Source organism: Equus przewalskii, chromosome 9 (genome assembly GCF_037783145.1).
Source record: "Equus przewalskii isolate Varuska chromosome 9, EquPr2, whole genome shotgun sequence".
NCBI lineage: Eukaryota > Metazoa > Chordata > Mammalia > Perissodactyla > Equidae > Equus > Equus przewalskii.
The window spans coordinates 82,122,367-82,144,237 of NC_091839.1; the positions used below are offsets into that span (position 1 = coordinate 82,122,367).

Consider the following 21,871-nt stretch of genomic DNA (forward strand, 5'->3'; position numbering starts at 1 on the left):
GTTTGCAAGTTTAAATGGAATGGGGAGGGAAACCTCAGGATAAAACAACCTTCCAGCAGAGACCTGCTGGAAGTGAGGCCAGGGAACAGATCACACAGGCCTGGGGGCACGACAAGGACTCATCTTTTCTGGCCATGTTGGAAAGTGATGAAACCAGTTGTCTACCTTCTGCTCTCTCTCTTACTCTCTCCCTCTGTGCGTTTTGGAATAATTTTTAATCTGTTTATTATTGTGTGTAATTGTATATAGACAGAGGCACTTACTATATTTTTTATCACATTTTGGATATTTGTCACATATATGAGACCAAGCCCCGAGTGAAGACGGCAGTTTTCTGTTGCCCACACGAGCGTAGGCCACAGATCTTCCCTCCGGGGGACGGTGAAGCTGCAGGAGGTGGTTGGTGGGCTCCAGCTGCCCCTGGGATCTCTGCCAGCCCCAGTCCCTCTTCCGAATGAACCCACCACCCACTACGTGCTCTCAGCTTCAGGCCAGCTTCTCTGCCTGGCCCCCAGCCATCCCCCACATCCCCAGTCAAACTGTCATTCATAAGACCCTCTTATATGGAGACCAGGAAGGGACCACCCATGAAAGACCCTTTGCCAGGAGGGTTGAGTGCGGTATAAATTGGAGTTAAGTTTTCCTTTTTACTTTGTTGCTAAAAAACACCACACCTGATTTTGAGAATAAGGATAAATTCTTCTAAGGCAATACTAAAAAACAAAACAAAGCAAATACAAAAACAGAAGCGAGAACCTTAATTTGACTATGTGTTAAAAGAGGGAAACTGCATTGAGTGGGCATCCTGTGGAATTTAGATGTTACTGTTGATAATCTGAACCTAGAGATGAATCCAGAGATCATGAGAAGTTTTTTAAAAATACTAGTCTTATTGACACAGACCAGAATTTGAAAGAAAATATTGGTTCTTTAAGTACAAATACTTTACAATAGAAAATAAATGTATGAAAAAATATATTTGTATAAAATAGAAATGTATGGGAACATATTCATTCATGTAAAAATTCCATTCATGTAAAAGTTGGCATATCTATGTCAAGTGAAAAAGGATTGCTTGTCTGGAATGCTATTTTAAAAGGTGATTTCAACGACATTTTGTTAAACGCCTGTTACTCCTTGGCTCTCCGATTTTTATTTAGCTGTCTTAGCAGAATGGAGATTGTTGTTAGGGGTGTTACGCTCAGAAATAAAGTTCCGTATTTCACAGAGCCCTTTATTGTCTGACTCTTCTTTAAATTCGAATGTATTTTGGGGGGTGTTGCTTAAATTTAGTTCACAAATAGCATCTAAAGGAAGGAAGAAAGGATGAGCAAAGAGCCCCAAAGTGTCATGGTGAGCACTTCTTTAAGAAAATGGAGAACCATCTTCAAGGAGATCCTGCGAGCACCAGCCATTCAGTGCGCAGAGAGCTGCGACGTCCACACGGCGAGCCCTCCACACCGCTTCAGGGAATGGTTACACATCTCTCCTCACTCCTCTGACTCCTCCTGTCTAACTCAGGCCGGTAGATTTCAGCCACCACGCAGTAAACAGCATGCGGTGCGAGAGCTTCAACCTCAATGACCCTGTGAGCTCCTTCATACACCTTTTGCTCCTAAACACAAGGGAAAAAAAGAGACCATACATGGTTTTCAGGAATTTCACTGATTTGCTCTATTTTTGATAAAATTAATAAGTTGTTCAAAGTCACAGTAGTAGATGGGCTGTGGAGTTTCTTCCCAGATGCGTCCCTAGAGTGGTGGACCCCAGCCTGACAAGGAGACAGGTCAGGTGGCTGTGGAGGTGCTACGTGAGGGCAGCTGATTGATTGACCAGCAGTCAGTCTCTGTCAAGAATTTGCACTGTGCAGCGAGGAGAATGGAGCAGATCTGGAGACAACTGTGGACATGTAACGTGTGACCCCAGAGAGACAGAGTGGCAGTCTTTAAGACTCGCTGCTCCATTTCTCCTTCCAGTCGCTACAAAGCCTGGCAGCCCTGTATTTCCTGCTCTGGCGGTCCATAGGATTGCTTGTATTTCCTGATTAAACTCCTCCCTCCCCTCCACTTTCCTACTGGAACCAGTTTGACTGGCTTTCTCTTCCTTACAACCAAAGGAACCCTGTCTTAGATGGACACCAAAAAAGAACACTGAGGGGCCGGCCCACTCGCGTGGTGGTTAAGTTTGCAAGCTCCACCTCAATGGCCCGGGGGTTCACAGGTTCAGATCCCAAGTGCGGACATACACCCTGCTCATCAAGCCATGCTGTGGCGGCATCCCATATAAAGTAGAGGAAGATTGGCACAGATATTAGCTCAGCAGCAATCTTCCTCAAGCAAAAGGAGGATGATTGGCAACAGATGTTAGCTCAGGGCCATCAGGGTCAATCTTCCTTACCAAAAAAAAAGTATTACTGAATTAACCACGAAACCAAGTTAAAGCACTGATAGTGGAGAAGAATATCACAGCAAAATTGGCACAAGCATATGATGCTGAGATCCAAAAGCTTCTTAAAATAAGGTGTGCGAAGTCCATAAAAATGAATATTGTGGCAATCAAACGGACTGAAACATTGTTAACACCAGTCTTTAGATATGCAGGGAAGAGGAAGTGGAGGCAAGCTGAGCGGCTGAAAGGAACAAACAGACACACAAGTTCTGATGGTGAAGCCGGCTCTGACGTCATCAGTGAGGGGAAGCGAGAAGGAACTGAGAAAAGATAAAGACCAGATAGAGTAGCAAGAGAGAGGGCATATATTATGGCTAAAATGTTACTTAAATGAACAAAAGAAGAAAATACTAAACATCTATTCATCTGAACTTACCTTTTCTAGTGAATTGCTAATTATGAAGACTCGGTATACTAGCTGGTAGTAATTATCCATTGATACACTGTTTCCTTTTTGGTCTCTATGTGGTAAATTTGGAGCATGGAGAATCACCAACAAAGAGCCATTTACTTGGGTTATGTTCATAACTGGAGGATCTATTTTCGCTGGAGAAAGAATAGGAAATTTTGACAAATCATTCAAAAAACGTAACATTTCACATGGACACATTATGCATAACAACGTCATCATTAAATTCAGAGATCTGGTAAAAATCATTGTGCAAAGATACTGCTGACACCTAAAATAGAAATACCTGAGAAGTTTCTTTCAAGATAATTTTTATCTGCAAAGACTGATAGATTCTGTTTCAGCTTTAAAAGGACATTTATCATCATTTCCATAGCCCACAGTGATTGTTTTGGAAAACAAAGTATAAAAAGTTATTTGGGCGGAGATCTTAGAGTAAGATGAATGTTTTGTAAGTCCTTAAAGATGTAAGATTTCAAAGCAGCTTTAAAACCATTTGAAGATTTGTTGCTATAAAATGAATTCAACAGGATTGTGTTATATACTATGAAAGGGCAGGGGAACGATCACAAGAGGGAGGTTTGCTTCTTGCGTTTCGGTATCAATAACCAGATCACTATTAACCAGGAAAGAAAATCGGATAAATTAATAGTCACTTTAATTTTCCCCAGATTAACTATTAGTAATTCTGGGTGGATTTGATTCTCTAATGGAGTCTATTGTTTTCTTGTTTGGTATTCATTGTATACTTTCAGCTTGTAGATTCATATCTTTTACAATTCTTGAAAATTAGCCACTTAGATAGATAGATAGATAGAGATAGATGGATATATATGCTTTTATGAAATTTCATTTCAACATTTGTTAGAATTTCTTGTTTGATTCTCCATATGTCTTGACTTCTCTTTTATTTTTCCATCTTTTTTCTCCGCAGGCCTTCTGCGTGGTTTCCTCAGACCGTCCTCCAGTCCACCGGTTTACTAGTCAGTCATGTTTAAAGTGATCTTTAACCCCCCAGATTAAATTTTTTTATTTCAATGACTATATTTTTTCTATTTCTATGAGCTCTATTTCGGTCTTTTTCAATCTATCTGGTCTTAAAAAGTAATATTTTTTCCTTTGATTATGTTCTTGTTCCCTCTGTTACATCTTTAAATTCGTTTATTTTATTATTTGCTTCGAATATTACAAACACATGACGTGCAGGTTGGGTCAGTGTTCGCTTCTTTCAAACTTGCTTGTGTTGATCTGGATCCTTGTGTTTTTATTGTGAGCACGTGTTTCAAGTTGATATTTTCTTTTTTGTTACTTTGGTTTGAATTTTTAAATTTTAAATAAACTTTTTATTGACCTATAAGATAGATACAGTCAAATAAATAAATCATAAGGATATGGCTAAACAAATCTTTACAAATGACCACTCCTGTATGGCCGCACCCAGATCAAGAGACACGACATCACTGGCATCCCAGAAACCTTCCGTTTCCTCCCGTTACTTAACCCAGAAGATAACGCCATTGTCCTGATCTCTATCGCCATGTGCAGTCATGCGTCTCTTCATGACAGGAATACAATCCGGTAACTGTGTCATTCGGCGATTTCATTGTTGTGCGAACATCACAGAGTGCACTTACACACACCTAGATGGTACGGCCCACTAGGCTACATGGTACTGATCTTATGGCACCACTGTCTATATTTGGTCCGTCATCAACTGAGATGTCCTTATGCAGCACAGACTGTACATTAGTTGTTGGAATCATACAATATACAATGTTTTTTAGTCTGGCTTCCTTCACTTTTATTTATAACTATAATTATGGGCTGAATTATGTCCTCTTCAAATTTATAAGTTGAAGTCCTAACCTCTAGTACCTCAGAATATGCTGGTATTTGCAGACAGGGCCTTAAAAGAAGTGATTAAGATAAAATGAAGACATCTGGGTGGTATGGGTGGCCCTAATCCAGGATGAATGGTGTCCTTATAAGAAGACACAGACATGTGCAATCACAGAGGGATGAACATGTGAGGACACAGTGAGAAGGCGGCCATGTACACGCCAAGGAGAGGCCTCAGAAGAAACCAACCCTGCTGACACCTTGATCTTGGACTTCCAGCCTCCAGAATGGATGGAAAATCAATTTCTGTTGTTTAAACGCCCAGTCTGTGGTATTCCTAGAAAACTACTATATATATGTTTTCCATGTTGTTCGTGTATCAGCAGTTTGTTCTTTTGATTGCTGTGTGGTGTTTAATTGTATGACTGTCAGAACTTACTCATTGTGTTACTCACAGACTAGTTTCTGGATACTACGAATGAAGTTGCTATGGAATTCTTGCACATAACACTTGGGAAACATGCATTTTGTTGGGAATATAACTAAGAGTGGCCTGGCTGTGTGACAGAGTTTATACGTGTTTAGCTCTTATAGATCTTGCCCGTTCTCCACAGTGGATACACCAATGTATATCCCCTTCAGTATGAAAGCTCCCATTTTACACATTCTAACACTTGGCATTATTATTTTTGAAAATTTTAATTGTAGCCATTCTGGTAAGTGTGTGGTACCGATTCATTGTGTTTTTAAACTGCATTTCCCTGATGGAACATCATACGTTTGTTGGCTATTGGATATCCCCTTTCATGAAGAGCATGTTCAAGTCTTCGGCCACTTTTTAATTGGTTGTCTTCTCTTATTGATTTGTAAAAGCTCTCCATACATTCTGGGCAGTCTTTTATCAAATTACACATTGTAAATATTTTTCTCTCTGGGGCTTGCATTTTCATCGTTTTAATGGTATATTCTGATAAATAGTAGTTCTTGATTTTAGTGTAGTTCAATTTATCAGTTATTTCCTTCATCATTAGTACTTTTGGGAGTCTACCTTCCCCAGAGTCACGAAAATATTCTCTCATATTATCTTATAGAATAGCAGTGAGCAAACATTTTCTGTAAAGGGCCAGATAACAACCATTTTTAGGCTCTGTGGGCCATATACATCTCTGTTGTGATTACTCGACCATGCCACTGTAGTGGAAAGGATAGACAAAATGTAAACGAATGAGCTTGACTATGTTCCAATAAAATTTTATCTATGAAAACAGAAACAGGTCAAATTTGGCTCATGGGCTGTAGTTGCCGAGTTTTATTGTTTTCATCCAGCCAGACTTGATTCTGTAAATGGGTCAGGTAGGGGACCAAGATTTATTGTTTTCCCCATTGATCCAAGCTCATTGATTAAAAAGAACAGAGTTACTGAACTGCACCACGGATGTAGATCAGATGACCATACACGTGTTGTGTTGCTTCTGAACTCTGGTTTAAGGGCCTGACTTTGCTTCTGCAAGGTGTCCTGTGGCACCACCAACCTGGTACAACCTCAAGTTGGTGTTTTCTGAAACATGAAAGTTGCATATATTTGAATCTCAAACTTTGTGAATTTAGGAAACCCTTGATTGTTAAGAGTCAAGACTGAATACATCCTTCTTCGTTTCCTCTCTTCCATGCATGGAAGGGTTTTTCTGAGTCTGCTCTTTTATTGAGAGTGTAGTCCCTCGAGAGTCCAAGACTTTACAGGGCACTGGGTGTACCTTGTACGGGTACAGCTTTGTCTCCTGCCCCAGGTACGGCTTTTCTTTTATGTGACTCAGTGTTTAGACTTACTTCAAATGGTAGAAATTAGTTGAAGATAAATACTGGCAAGACTAAATACTATTGTGTATTTTTTTCACTAAAATATTTATATTTAAGCTGACTAATATTTGCCTTTTCTGGCCCAAGTTATGATAATTGAAGAATTTTCTTTTATCATATGCATATACAATCTTTGAATGTATCAATCCATTATCTTTGATTTTGATTGTTTAATGTGATATTTGATCCTGAATACAGATGACGTACATGGCCTAGACAGTGAGCCTGGCTGCAGACATCACAGGGGGCCTGGTGTGTGGTCTGTGACTCTGGGCTTTGTAACTGAGTGACCATTCCTGACCCAGTCAGTGGACTGTGATTGTGTTACACTGGCAGTTTAAGATTACTTGACCTACAGCACCATTTAACTGGTTGACTGCTCTCTCCTTGAAATATCCTCTTCCCATGGAATTCACGAATATAAGAGTCCACTGACTTCCTCCTATGTCTTTGTCTATTTCTTCTCAATGTCCTTTTAGGATTTATCTTCCCTACTTCGGCACCTTTTGTTGGGATTCCCTCAATACCTGGTCTTACTCAACACTCCCTCTCAGTCAATCCTCTCTCCAGGCAATTCTATCAATGCCCATTGTATTATATGCCAATGACTCACAATTTCTCTCTCATAGAGTTCTGAGTCTGTATAGCTAGTTCCTTTGGATGTCTGAAAACCATCTTAAACTCAGCGTACTCAAAATTGAGCTCATGATCTCAATTACTCAGAACCCCATCAGACTGGGCTTTTTCCATCAAACCCCATCAAAAACATTTCAGTGACTCGTCTAGTTGTGCAAGCCAGAAACTTAGAGGTCGTCTTTGACACATCCTTACCTCTATGTCCAACCTGTCACCAAGTCCTGCCAATCTTTCCTACCATATGTCCCTCCAGTGATCCATTCTCTATAGCCCTTTTCATGATCCTAATTCAAGCCAGGAGCTGTCTCCCTTAGACTATCACAGGAACCTGCCACCTCATTTACCTGTATGCAAACTACTCTTTTTCTGATCTGTACCTAGAGCCACAGTAGTCTTTTCAATACACAAATCTGATCATGCGGCCCCCTGATTTTTCTGGAGGAAGTCATAACTCCTTAACAGAAACTTCTCCTTCTCCATCTCCAGCTGCTCCTCGCTTCATGCTCATTCTGCCTGCTCGTCTTTGCCATGCAGCTGGCTCTCAGGCTCTTAGATCTGCCGTGCCTCTCCCTGCCTGGAATCTTCTACTCTACCCTCTTTGCCTAGTTAACCTCTTCAGACATCTTTAGATATCAGCTCAAGTGTCACTTCCCCAAGATGCTTTTCCTGACATCCCTATCAGGTCCCCTCTTGACTAGGCTCTCATAGCACTGGGCATCTCTTTTGTACCACCTGTCTTTGGTATCATCTTACGTTTGCTTGTGTGATTATGTCATTATTTTTTTTTTTTTTTTTTTTTAAAGATTTTATTTTTTTCCTTTTTCTCCCCAAAGCCCCCCGGTACATAGTTGTATATTCTTCGTTGTGGGTTCCTCTAGTTGTGGCATGTGGGACGCTGCCTCAGCGTGGTCTGACGAGCAGCGCCATGTCCGCGCCCAGGATTCGAACCGACGAAACACTGGGCCGCCTGCAGCGGAGCGCGCGAACTTAACCACTCGGCCACGGGGCCAGCCCCTGATTATGTCATTATTGTCTGTCTTCCTCATCAAACGGAAAGCTCTATGAAGAAAGCGACTTCTTGGTGTCTGCTGTGCCTGCTATCCCCCCTCAGGACCTAGTACAATGCCTGAAACAGAGTACATGCCTTACAAATGCTTGTTGAATGAATAAAGAGACACGGTGATGATTTAATCTGATCCCAACCCACTCCATTAGAAAATAGACCCACTCTGAAACTCCACAACTATTTTAATCCAAGAAATTCTGGGGTTAGATAATGCTGAAGTCTTACTGAGCCTCGAATGCTGTTTTTAACTTAAGAAGCTTTTCTTTTTTTAAAAAAAAACTTTCTTTGCCTCTAGATAGACACCAGGACCTGGAATCTCTGAACCTAAGATAACCCCATGCTGCTCAGAAACAGGGCTCGGGTGAGTTGAGGCAGCCAGTTGGCTCATTGGCTCGTATCACAGACCCTAGGAAAGTATTGTCTGAATAACCCAGAAACCCGTTTTTCAAAACATGTTCTTCAAAAAGCCTCAGGGGTTCGGGCAGGAGAGGGCAGAGCTGGAGGGTGAGGAAGCAGCCAAGCTGGCAGGGCTCTGCATGACCACTTCAACAAGAGGAGCTCCAGTTCCAACTCTTTATACACTGGGTGTCTTATTCTACCCAAGAGGTCCTAGCACAAGGCTTTGTTAGTTTTGCTCTTTCTTTCTTTTTTTTTTGAGGAAGATTGGCCCTGAGCTAATATCTGTTGCCAATCTTCCTCTATTTTATACATGGGATGCTGCCATGGCATGGCTTGATGAGTGGTGTGTAGGTCCGTGCCCAGGATCTGAACCCATGAACCCCGGGTCGCAGAAGGAGAGCATGCAAACTCAACTACTATGCCACTGGGCCAGCCACTAGTTTTTTTCCAATGGGGATGGTCATATAGAAAGAACAGAACTCCTTAATAACTCAGCACTGCCTCAATTTAAATAGAACTGAGCCAAAAGCTCACCTCATCTCAGCCAGTGTCTCTGGCTGATCTCACCAGCTAGCCCAGGGGATCACACTCGAGAAGACTTCATTCGATGAATAAATTTGAACAAGACCCCATTTCAGGCTTGAGTAAAGTAATTAAACTGCTCTGCAAATACACCCCTCACTGGTGCATCCCAGCTTGGTCATGCAATCTCCTTTTCCTCAACTAGAGAATTGTTGGTGGAGTCTATTGGGCTTGAATCTCAAGTTATTCCCAGAAACAATGTGCTGGATCCCATGGATGGTTTGCTCAATTCCCAATCCACTCTCCTGCTAGTAGAAGAGTTGAAAGACTGAAAATGCCTTTTTCTAAACTCTATTGCATCTAGCATTTTGGACACTATCCACTTAGTTTGGATTTAGTTGGACACTGTACCAGTTGGAACGCGGGTGAGATGCGGGAGGCAAGTGAGGTAACAGTGCTCCGAGTCTTAAGATAAGTCTTCTCTCATCCATCCCCATGGGGTAATCGGGAACCGGAGAAACGTTAGTGCAGGCCCTCTGGCCAACACTGGACCTTGATTCTGAGTGGATGGTAATCCTTGGGGACTCAGAATGCCACTGTGGGTTCTAGTCAGTCAGGTAATAAAAGAAAACTCAATGAGATAAACACAACAACTGACAGACCCCATTTCCATTTGGGTTCCCAGATTTGTGGCTTGAAAGTTGTTATGGAATGAAAGGCCAAGTGGAAGCCAGTGGAATTTCTCCTTTGGACAAAATGGAAGATGAAAAGTACTAATGTCTCCCTGGGGAAACTGCAAATTCGTGAACGCCAAACACCTCGAAGGATGCAGACGCAGTGAGATGTAGCACCTCCCCATTTAAGTCATTTATTTGAATTATTCTCCCCAAAAAGATTTGTTTTGAATAATAAAAGGGATAGTTGTAAATGTACTCAGGTGGTGACCACAGTGTAATTGCTTCAGTATTGTGTCTCGGTTTTGGAGCCAATCAACACAGCCTCTGATAGACAGCTATTGATTTGGAGAATGATATTTTTCTTTCCTTTGTCCAATAATTAGAAAGAGTCAGAACAGTTTCCTTTCATCAGCTTTCATTGTCACCCTGACTCTGTCACATGTAGTCTTGTCTTTGATCCTTGATCCATAGGACACCATGTTAGTCCACTAAATTGATCACATGACACTGATTGCACTTGGTGGCCTAAAGGACTACGCACTGTAGGTGCCTTAGTAAGACACATGGAAGCAGAATGTGGGAGTTAAGTTTCCTCTGGGTTCATTGAGACATTTCCTCCGAGTGAAAGACAGGTTGTTTATCTTTGCATCCCCTACTACTAAGAAAGATTCACTGGGCTTGTTGGGCCTCGCTGAATTTTGGAGGGAACACATACCACATTTAGTTGTGGCTACCCACTTGCAAAGTAATCCATAAGACTTTGACATTTGAGAGGAACCCAGACTAAGAGACAGATTCAGCCAGTCCATGCTGCAAACAAACAGCTCTGCCACTTGTCTTTTATGATCTGGAAGATCCAACAATCTTAACCATCTTCAAAACATCTACGGCAGCTCATGATGCCATGTAGAGACTGTGACAATTCCCGGCCCCTGGATTCTTGGAACAAAGTCATATCCTCTTTAACAAATAACTATTTTCCTTTTGAGAAAAGGCTCCAGACTTCCCTGTTACTGGCCCCTGATAGAAACTGAACACCTGACCTTGGGATATAAAGGAAACATGTGACCTGAGCTTCCTATTATCAGCTAGGTGTCCTCTGATACAGCAAGTCATAAAATGCACAGAAACCTGCCAACATTAAGTGGAAAAGGATTATATGAGTCCAGCCTCTAGCAGGTCTTACTGTGGAACTAATTTGCAAAAGTAGGTTGCTTATCCTCCCAGTGCAGCTTCACCTATTGTCTTATCATTCTTCTTCCCCTGTAGTTACGAGCTCTTGAGGAGTTCCCTGCGACCAGTTAACTTAGGGAGAAAAAATAAAGGAGGCTTGTTCCCAGAAGGCTCTGCATGATATGACAGCACTGGCCAGAAGTGGACTTCTGCAGCATTATATCCCACTCAGGTGGTGGCAGGAGGTCTGGAGAAGAGCTATATGGATGGACCCCTAAAAAAGTATTTCTATGTCCATGTGACTGCAAAGCAAAATGTACCTACCAAAAGGAAGCTCTTAAAAATCTAGGTGGATATGGAATTGCAAAGGACCCAGATTGCTAAAACAATCCTGAAAAATAAGAACAAAGTAGGAGGACTCACACTCCCCAATCTCAAAACTTGCTACAAAGCAACAGCAATCAAGACAGCATGGTTCTGGCACAAGGATAGACCTATAGATCAATGGAATTGAATCGAGAATCCATAAGTCCACAGGTCTATGGTCAACTGATTTTCAACAAAGTGCCAAGATGATTCAATGGGATAAGAACAGTCTTTTCAACAAATGATGCTGGGACAACTGGATAGCCATATACAAAAGAATGAGGTTGGACCCTTACCTCACACTATATACAAAAATGGACTAAAAATAGATCAAAGACCTAAATGTAAGAGCTAAAACTATACATCTTTTAGAAGAAAACTTAGGGTTTTAAACCTTCATATCCTTGGATTTGGCAAAGGATTTTTAGAAATGACACCAAAAGCGTGAGCAACAAGAGAACAAATAGATAGATTGGACTTCATCAAAGTTAAAAACTTTTGTGCTTCAAGTGACCGTCAAGAAAGTGAAAAGACAAGCCACAGAATGGGAGAAAATGTTTTAAAATCATATATCTGATAACGGACTGGTATAAAGAATTCTTACAACTCAACAATAAAAAGGCAAATAATCCAATTTAAAAACGGGCAAAGGATCTGAATAGACAGTTCTCCAAGGGAGATACATAAATGGCCAATAAACACATGAAAAGAGGCTCAACTCTATTAATCATCAGGGAAATGCAAATCAAAACCACATGAGATACCACTTCATACCCACTAGGACAGCTATAATAAAAAAGTCAGGTAAGTGTTGTCCAGGGTGTGGAGACATCAGAACACTCATCCACTGCTGGTGGGAACACAACATGGTGCAGCTGCTTTGAAAAACAGCCTGCGCTTCCTCAAATGGTTAAACATAGAGTTATCACGTGACCCAGTGATTCCACTCCTAGGTATAGACCCAAGAGAAAGAAATAAAAACATACGTCTACGCAAAAACTTGGCCACGAATGTTATAGGAGCACTAGACATAATAGCCAAAAGGTGAAAACTACTCAAATGTCCATCAGCTGATGGATGGACAGACAAAATGCGGTCTATCCGCACAATTTAGCCACAAAAAAGAATGAAGTACTGACACACGCTGCAACGTGGATGGACCTTGAACACGTTACATTAAATGAAAGAAGCCAGTCACAGAGGGTCACATGTTATATGATCTCATTCGTGTGAAACATCAAGAACAGGAAACCATAGATAGAGAAAGTAGACTGGAGGTTGCCTAGGGCTGGAGGAGTGAGGGATGAGGATGAGGCAAGGGTGTGGAGTTTTTCTGAGGTGATGAAAATATTCTGACTGTGAGTGATGGTTGTATATATCTGTGAACATACCAAAAACCATCGATTGTGCACATTATATGGGGGATTGTAAGGGGTGTGAATTATATCTCAATATAGCTGTTTAAAAAGATCGAGGTGGAGACAGTGAAAACCTCTTTCTCCAGTGTCCCACTCCTGCTGGACAGGCTCATGAACAAACTGGCTGTGTGAATGGGATGGAGGCTACGTATGGACTCGACAATACAGGCTTTCTTCTGCCAAAGCCGGACGGACACCGCTGAGCGTCCAGCTCCCCAGCCAGGAGGACCACTGCCGAAGCACTAGCAGTGGGTTCATTTCATGCAGGGATTTTTTTATGCACATTTTTTTATCCCTTCCAACAGGGAGGGGACAAGAGACTCTGAAGCAGACACTTTTCTGGTTTGGATTTGTCTTCGCTGCTTCAACGCTTTAACCACTGTCCCCCTGGCAGCCCCCCGCATGGATGTAGTGAACGCCTTGTTCATGGGAACGGCACCCCAACGCACATTGCTTATGACAGAAGAACTAAGTTAGTGTGGGAGGAGTGAAGTAAACTCTCAGACCCACAGGAATAGTTGGCCTTACCAGATAGCCCATCGCTCAAAACCCTGGCCTTACAGGAAGGTAACGTGGATAACTGAAAACTCCGTTTGAGAGACAACATCTTGTGAGGTGGTATGTGAATTGGTGCTCTAATCTGTGACCAATAAATGGTGCTATGTCTTCCATAGACAGAATTCACTGGTCTAGGATACAAGAAGTGGAATGGAGTCCTAGTGAGTGACTCATGAGTGGTTTGTTCTCCATATACTCGATCCTTAATTCTTCTGGGTTATAAGGACAATGGTTTCAAAGAACTGGGAGTCGCCCTCCTGACTGTAGGCAACTCTCCATGCCGTTCAGCCAACAGGGGACAGCGAAGGCCCTGTGTTGTCTAGGGCGATTGGTTCTGACCGCCAAGGGGAAATAAAGTCATTACACACACAGTGGGGTCAGGTGGGGGGTTAAGCTTGGCATCCTCTCGGCGGCCTCCTAGAACTCCTGTTAACGTACGATTATGTCAAGCTGATACAGGAAAGACGAAAAGGACTCCAACTCCTCAAGAGTGAAGAGCTGAGGTGCTGGCTGGAAAGAAGGTGAGCACTGAGTTAACAAGGAGGGAAGCAGTTATAAATTAACTTCAGCCTCAGGACGGGTTGCAGTTATGAGGATTGCAGTAAATACTCATATTTTCTTTCTTGTTTTGTTATCCGTATCTTTGTACGTATACATTAAATACTTTTTTTCTCTTTCTCTTTTGTCTACTATTTTCTATAAGGTCTGTCGGTAATTGTTTATTTTATAATTTACCTTTTAGGTTATAATATATTTTTCTGGGATTATGACTAAACTAGAAGAAGAAAATACATCATTGAGAAATGGATATGAGAGAGCACTTTTGGTCTCCCCTTTTGGGGGAGGTGACTAAAAGTCTTAATTTCCTCAACAGAAGATTATTCTAATGAGCATTTTTCGGAACTTAATCCTCATGCTTAGGAAGGGACTAGGGCGATGTGACTCCTTTTCTGCTGTCTAAACAGACTTCTTTCTTCCAGGAGGTAATAACCTGGCAGTGGGATAGTGCCAGCTCTGCAGTCAGATGCAGCAGAATTTGAATCCCGACCCGGGTTATGAAGCCTGTGAGCCTGGGCACCTGCTAGAGCCCCCACCTTGATTCCCTGGGCTGCGTAGTGGGGGTGGGGAAAACCATCCTCTAGAGCTGTTTGGAGAATTAGCCCAAATGAGATGAAGCCGTGGACCTCCGCAAGGCACGGGGCCCGGGGGCTGCCACACTCCCTGAGGACTATGCAAGCGCAGGAAAGAATGCAAAGAAATGCATGGAACTCACTTTCCCACCAGGGAATGAACCGCCGCGTCATGGTCCAGCCAGAGTGGATCCCGGCCGAGGCCGTCTTCACCCTCCCGTAATAAGGCTCCTGGATCGCTGACGTTTCGTTGGTAAGGTCACAAAAGAACTCTTGAATACCCCAGCAAGTCTCCTTGTTTGTCCATTGTCTCTGTCCGTACCTACAGAAGTGAAAAGGCAAGAGCTGAGTTTCTTTTTTCCACTGGAGTCTTCAGTTTTTCAGTCTATTAATTTTTTAGAAATTATATTGAAATGTGTCCTCCAATACTGGTACCACTGTGAAAGCTTATGGCTACTCTTCAGTATCTTTCAAAAAAATTTCTTCTTAACCAAAGTGCTATCTCACTGAAAGATTAACTCGAGCCTGACACCTGCTGCATCACCAGCAAAGGGGTTTGGGTTTTTAACATTTAGTGAGTTTTTCCTCTGGGGTGTGGACGTCTTCCCTTTTTGAGTACTAGCTCTCCACATCCTTAATGCTTCTGAGGTTTCACCCCTTTGTGGTTTTCTTCACTTCTCATCAGCTTGCTGTTGAGTAATGCAGCTGATTCTGAGAACTTGCAACAACCTTTCATCTCAGGTGATGCTTACTCAACACATCTGGTCAAGCTCTTCTCTGAATGGAGGGGGGTGGTGGTGAGGGCTTTACAAGAAGTCCTGTAATCAGGGGCTGGGGTGGGGAGGAGATCCCATAAAGAAGGCAGAGAGCCGAAGAGGCAGATAGATGACCCAGCCTAAGGCAATGGGATGGTGTGACAGCAACAGGGAAGATTAACCCTTCAGAACACGCAACAAGATGGTGGCGGGAACAGCGGCAATTAGAGGCTGGGAGAAAGGCTTCCAAAATATTTGTTGAAGGACTTGAAATATGACTTTGTAGGCATATAATGAGGGATATCGCTGCTGTCTGCAATCTGTAAACTGTGTGGTGGCAGCGGTTCCACTATATCAGAAGGTACCGTTAAAGCAGAACCAACAATATATATTGAGTGCAATTTAATGCTTTTTAATTGTTATTTATTGACAAGACACTGTCTTTGCTAGCTGAATTTAGCTATAATGACTGGCTTCTCTTTTAGTGTGCTATGTTGGTTTTTGTCCTATCCCAAATGGCACAGATATTAACAGTAGACCCACGTGAACTGGGTAGAACCAAAGGGAAAGATTTCAAAAATACGAATCTGCATTGTGCTGTTGAAAATACCATCTAGATAGGAATGGACCCAGGAATTCTGAATTTTATACAAGTCTGGAGGCCCTCTTTAAGAAAAAGAATTACATGGGCCAGCCCCGGGGCCCAGTGGTTAAGTTTGCGCGCTCTGCTTTGGGGGCCCAGGGTTTCGCCAGCTCGGATCCTGGGCAAGGACGCGACACCGCTCATCAAGCCATGCTGAGGCGGCATCCCACATGCCACAACTAGAAGGACCCACAACTGAAAATATGTAACTATGTAGCAGGGGGCTTTGGGAGAAAAAGGAAAAATAAAAAAAATCTTAAAAAAAAAAAGAAAATGAATTACAAATATGAAATTCTTCCAGGGGACCCTGAAGTTTAATCTTCACTAGTTTCAGGGTAAAACAACTTCTAACCCACTTTTTGCGTTGGACCACAAATAGGCCCACTTTGGAGCTGTGTATGCTGCCTAAGAGGGAAGAATGAAAGTAGCACCAACCCCTACCCCCATGTTCAGCAACATCTCCAGCTCTGCACAAATCTGCGTTGAGCATGGAGAAATCTTTCTTGTAAAGATTTGTAGCTTTTAGAGTTGCCACACAAACTGTGTTGAGGAAAGCAGCAGACTAAAGACTGAGAAACCTCTGTGGGACAGGTCCTGCTGAAGGTGGCAAGAGGTTAATGGATGCGAAAATCTGACCTTGGACCTCCCCCGACGCTGGAGAGACGTGGATGAAGTTATGAAATAAAAATTGCTATTTTGGTCCACAGCTGCATCTGATTTTCTGAATTTCTAATGAAAAACCCTGAAAGCTGAACTGCACTATCTCCTCTCTCAGGCTCAGCCGCATTTCAAACTGTGTAAGAGAAGGAAGAGCCTCAGAAAACCCCAGGAAACATCTGAGCTGGAAAACGTGCCGCTCACAAATCAGGAGCTTCTGTTTCCTGGCCTGGATGGAGGAAAGGAGTTGATTATATCTGAGTCCTGGCAACAATGCTCCAGAACTCGCCTGAAGCTCCCTCGAGAGGAACATAAGGCAGCACGTTCTCCTGTGTGTTCAGGCTTACAAGAGACTTTAGTTTTTGAAAGGAATTTTCTAAATAGTAAGCCAACCCTAAAATAAAGGCTTTTAAATTAAAAATGCCTTTTACATATTCATCTCCATGTGGCCCACAACTTCTTTGTCAACTATCAATAGTGTCGACTTAATTGCGTCCCTACTATGTGCTGAACAATTCGCTTCCAACATTCATTCAGCAAATATGTTTTGAGAGCCCCCCCACATGCCAGCCTCCCTGTGGAGCCGAAGGCTGAGCTCGCGCGGTCTCATGCCGGGTCTCTGGGGGTGAAGCCTGTCCCCCAGCAGACTGCACATCGTTGTGCTTTTTCTGTCACCAGGCAGCGTTCAGGGGAGACAAGATGCTTTGGTCCCTTCTTCTGCTGCTTCTCAACCCCTCTGACACTTCTGAGAAAAGCTCAGATCCTAACGCTCCATTGCATTCTAGAACATGTTATCCCGGGGGCCATCTCTGCCAGCTGGAGGAAACTCAAATTACTTACATTTTATACTGCACAAAATAGAGGCTGCTGTTGCCGGTGCAAGCCCTCCCAGGGCGCCAGTGCAAAACGTTGTGAAAATTTCGGGACTGGAAATGTACTCTCTGTGGCTTCAGAGACGCGTGGTCTGGCTGAGTTTCTACAACAGGAAGAGAAGGAGAAACATGAGCTTTATGCAGGCACTGCTGTCATGAGCAGTAGTTTTTCCTGTCGTATTTGCGTCAGGAGTCCCAAAAGTGATTGCTGCAAGTGCAGATGGCGGACGTGGAGCCCAGGGACCAACATCTCGAGTCTTAAATGTGCTGATCTTGATGCATGCTGAGGTTTCAGAGCAACTGTGTTCAAGACTATAAGAACATAAGTGATGGCCTCCCACCCCATCCCCAAGCTGTAGAGGGAATAAACAGAAGGGAGAGATATTGTCCTTGGTCCCTTCCCCAGTGGTGATGGAAGGGAGCCACTGAGATGAAGGGCCCATGCCAAGGATGCTCGCCCACCCTCCCAGGAGCCCGAAATGACAGCTACTTGGAAGCAAAATTTTCCCCAAGATCAGTTTTGGCTCCAGGACCTCAGCCCAGACTCGGTGGGATCCTCCTTTCTCGGTTCGTGCTCAGTCTCTGGGTCCTGCCCCATTCTCCTCCTCCTCTCCCAGACAACCGGGCTTTGTTCCACTTGGGTCAGCCTTTGCTGTCCATTCCCAAACAGCTGTGCTCACCTGCCTGCACCCTGGCTCCAAAGCCCCACACAACTGCTCAGATGCCCTGGTCTTCGTATGGAGGGAGACCGCCCACGACCCTGCCCTGCGACCTGGTGTTTCTGGGAAGAGTCTAGGCAGTAATCATGGTGGGAAAGGGGACACTTCACACCTGTGTGGCCTGTGCTTTCTTCCTCAGACCATGCTACATGGGTGGCCCAGTCTCACCTGCATTTAGGCCCAGGGAGGCAAGACAGCTTTGACAAAATTCTACTGTAGATTCTGAAGAAAACAGTAATATGTCACCCCAAAATATACCTCTGTGACATAAAAATTGTTTGAGCTGATAGCAATTAAGGAGCAGCAAGTGCAGGAAGAGTTCTCTCTACCTTCCGTCTTTGTGCGTAAAGGCAGGACATAGATTCTCCTTTTACTGCAGACAGACTCTTATCAGCCCAGAGACAGCAGCTCACAAACCTTCCTCGCTTCGGCGCTTCCTCTGGGATATTTTTACCTTCCCACAGTTTACCTCCCTCGGAAGCCGAGAACTGCTTCCCTTGTCCTGCCCTGTCCCTACAGATGTGTGGTTCTTGGTTGAAGATGCTGTCTGAGCTGGAATTCCAAGCCACCACTTTGAGTTATTCTTGGATTAGGTCTTTCCCTCGTGATGTGAGCTGCACGCGTTAACAGACTGTTTTTCTCTTGTTAATCTGCCCTTTTGTTGAAGAGTCCCCAACTGAAAACCCAAGACGGGCAGAGGCGAAGCTTTGCCTCCCAACAGGTCTGAAGTTTCTGATGAGGGATGGGAAGTTGGGCAGAGGCGGAGGCAGGAAGCCCACCCTCTGTCTCTTCCCTGACCTCGTCTTCTGCCACCTCCTCCTGGCTTCTCCAGAGAGGCCTCTTTCCCTGGTCCACCATGCTGGGGGTGCTCCCACCCAAGGGTCTCAGCTTTGGCCCTTCCGTTTCCCTGGAATATTCGTCCCTGGGTTTCCACATGCCTCATCTCTCCACCTCCTTCAAGGCTTTGCTCAAATATCATTGGGATGGAAGAAAATACTCCTAAACCCATAATCTTAGCTCTGAACATTCAAGATTTGTTATGTTCTAATGAATGGGACTGTTGCCTTAAATATTTATTTTTACCAGCCAAATAATGTTAATACTGTTATTAGTTTGTTTTTAGTTTAATGTTTTGGATCTCTTTCAGTGCACCAAATGGTGGTGTGCACTTTAAAAGTCTGCCACCATTGACTTTGCTCACCGAATTACTACCTAATCAATCATATTTAGTACATAAAACTTCCGGAAGTTTTCAGGAGATGACAGGCACAGTTTCCTGGAGACTCTGCCTAGAGTTGATTTTATCCTGAAGATGGGTGGCTCGGCGCCCTTATCTCATCTGTCTATGCATTTCTTCTGTCGCTTTTGTGACTCCACCACACTACCACTATCAACCACAATAGCAAATGACTCTGATCCAGACGTGGTGGGGTTTCACCTGCATCAACTCACTCAGTCTGCCCAGCTCCTCTGTTGAAAAGGTACTATCGTCACCTTCCTCTTACCAACCAAAAAGCTAAGCCTTGACGAGGTGGGGGAACTCCCACAGCAGCAAACGGTGAAGCTGATTCTGTACCCAGGCAGTTTGACTCCAGACCCTGCCTCTCACCTCCCACAGACGACCAAGTGCAAAGTCTGGGAGAGGGAGCGCACGGAGGAGCAGAGCAGTGAGAGGCTGAAGGATGCTCTTCCTCCTCCTCCTTCTTCCCTTTACCCTCCTCCTCCTCCTGGCTGCATGCATCTATCATGGAACGCACATGAACATTAAGCACATGTGAGGCACTGTGCTCAAAGCTTTCCGTTACCTCATTCTCCCAACCGCGGATAAGATAGGCATTGTTGTTAGTGCGTTGCACAGATGGGGAAGCCGAGAGCTGAAGAAGTTGCGAATCTTGCCCCAGGTTACAGGCCCGGTAAGAAGCAGAGCCAGGATCACTTTGTAGCTCTTGAATTCCTGCCCTGTTTTGCCGAGTGAGTCCTTGGTCTTCCCGTCTCAAATCCACACCTTCTGGGAGATGGAGGCTGCCTCGTTTCTGTGTTATCAGTCCCTGGGCGCCCGTCCAGTCTCGGGAGAGCTGCTTGAAGCCCCCACGCTGAAGGCACGCACCAGTAACCTGGGGTTCCAAGGCCTTGCTCAGAGGAGTGGCGTGATAAGACGCTTTCTGCTCTTGAAGAGTTCTCCGTGAAGACCAACGGCAGATTCTCACGTGTTGTTTACGATCCATTCTGTGCCGGGCACTGCCCTCAGACTTGGCACGTATTAACTCATTTAACCCTCAAGTGACCCACCAGAGATGAGATGAGGAAACTGAGGCACGGGCATGAAGTCGGTTGCCCAAGGTCCCCGAGATAATAAACGGCAGAGTTGAAATCCAGACTCACAGCCTGGCTTAGGAGTCTGTGCTGGGAACTGCTGTGCTGTCGTGTTCCTGGGAGGCCAAAGAGAGGCTCAGGAGATGGAGAGGTGGATGTGCGCCTGGCGTGGGTGGAGTTCCCTGCACCCACTAGCCGGCCTCCCCTCTAGTAGCTACTCACTAAGCCCCTCGGAGTTGCTCAGGCTGCAAACAGAAACCGCCCCTGGGTCTGCTGTATCATTTCATGACAGAAGACGTGGAAATTTTTGCAAAGCCCGGAAAAGCGCCAGTGGCATTTCAGACAGTCGCTGGAGCAGGCTCAGATGACAAGGCTGTGAGCAATTAAAAGAAAAGAAGCACTTACCTGCCGCACGAGTCAGGGAGAGACCGATGAGGAAGCCTAGAAAGGCGTGTGGAGGCATCATGGCTGGGCTGCGACTGCCAGGCGAGCGGTGTCCCTCAGTGACAGAAGAGGAAGCCAGAATCCTCACGCTGCACGTCCCCTCCCGGGTCCAACCATGGTTCCTTGAAGCAACGAAACCTCATTTTGTTAATACGTTATTTTATTATTTTAGAGGAATCATAAAAGTGTAAGGATCACTTGAAAAAACATTAAGCCACTCTGATGTGGAAACTCATTTTTGGGGGACGGGTCTTCTTTTTTAAAAATTTTTTTTATTGTGGTCTAAATAGTTTATAACATTGTGAAATTTCAGTTGTACTTTAATATTTGTCAAACACCATATAAATGTGATCCTGCCCCCTTGTGCCCACCCTCCCCTCCCCTTCCCCCTGGTAACCACTAATCTGTTCTCTTTGTCTATGTGTTTGTTTATCTTACACATATGAGTGAAATCGTGTGGTGCTTGTCTTTCTCTGTCTGGCTTATTTCACTTAACATGATGCCCTTAAGTTCCATCCATGTGGTTGCAAATGGGACGATTTTCTCTTTTTTATGGCTGAGTAGAATTCCATTGTATATTTATACCACGTCTTCTTTATCCACTCCTCAGTTGTTGGGCATTTGGGTTGCCTCCACGTCTTGGCTATAGTGTATAGTGCTGCAGTGAACACAGGGGTGTATAAGTCTCTTTGTATTGTTGATTTCAAGTTCTTTGGATAAATACCCAGTAGCAGAATAGCTGGGTCATATGGTATTTCTATTTTGAACTTTTTGAGAAATCTCCATACTGTTTTCCATGGTGGCTGCACCAGTTTGCATTCCTACCAGCAGTGGATAAGGGTTCCCTTTTCTCCCTTTTCTTTTCACACCCTCTCCAGCATTGGTTATTTTTTGTCCTGGCGATTACGGCCATTCTGACGGGTGTGAGGTAGTATCTCAGTATGGTTTTGATTTGCATTTCCCTGATGAT

At 43.9% G+C, this 21,871-nt stretch overlaps 1 protein-coding gene across 1 annotated transcript; it reads right to left on the minus strand.

Moving 5' to 3' along the window:
• Positions 1-1,220: 1,220 nt before the first annotated feature.
• IL22RA2 (interleukin 22 receptor subunit alpha 2) lies at positions 1,221-21,017 on the minus strand. Its single transcript, XM_008517130.2, has 5 exons — positions 20,863-21,017; positions 17,394-17,529; positions 14,642-14,820; positions 2,825-2,994; positions 1,221-1,615 (listed from the first exon to the last, which is right to left on the minus strand). Exons 1-5 carry the CDS (start codon positions 20,921-20,923, stop codon positions 1,466-1,468), a joined length of 696 nt encoding a protein of 231 aa, XP_008515352.1. The 5' UTR covers positions 20,924-21,017; the 3' UTR covers positions 1,221-1,465.
• Between the last annotated feature and the right edge of the window lie 854 nt (positions 21,018-21,871).

Coding starts and splice junctions, on each gene's coding strand:
- IL22RA2 (XM_008517130.2), bottom strand. CDS start 20,923: ATGATGCCTCCACACGCCTTTCTAGGCTTCCTCATCGGTCTCTCCCTG. Junction 17,530..20,862: donor CTCCCTGACTCGTGCGGCAG/GTAAGTGCTTCT, acceptor TTCCTGTTGTAG/AAACTCAGCCAGACCACGCG. Junction 2,995..14,641: donor GTTCATTCCCTGGTGGGAAA/GTGAGTTCCATG, acceptor TTCTTTCTCCAG/CGAAAATAGATCCTCCAGTT.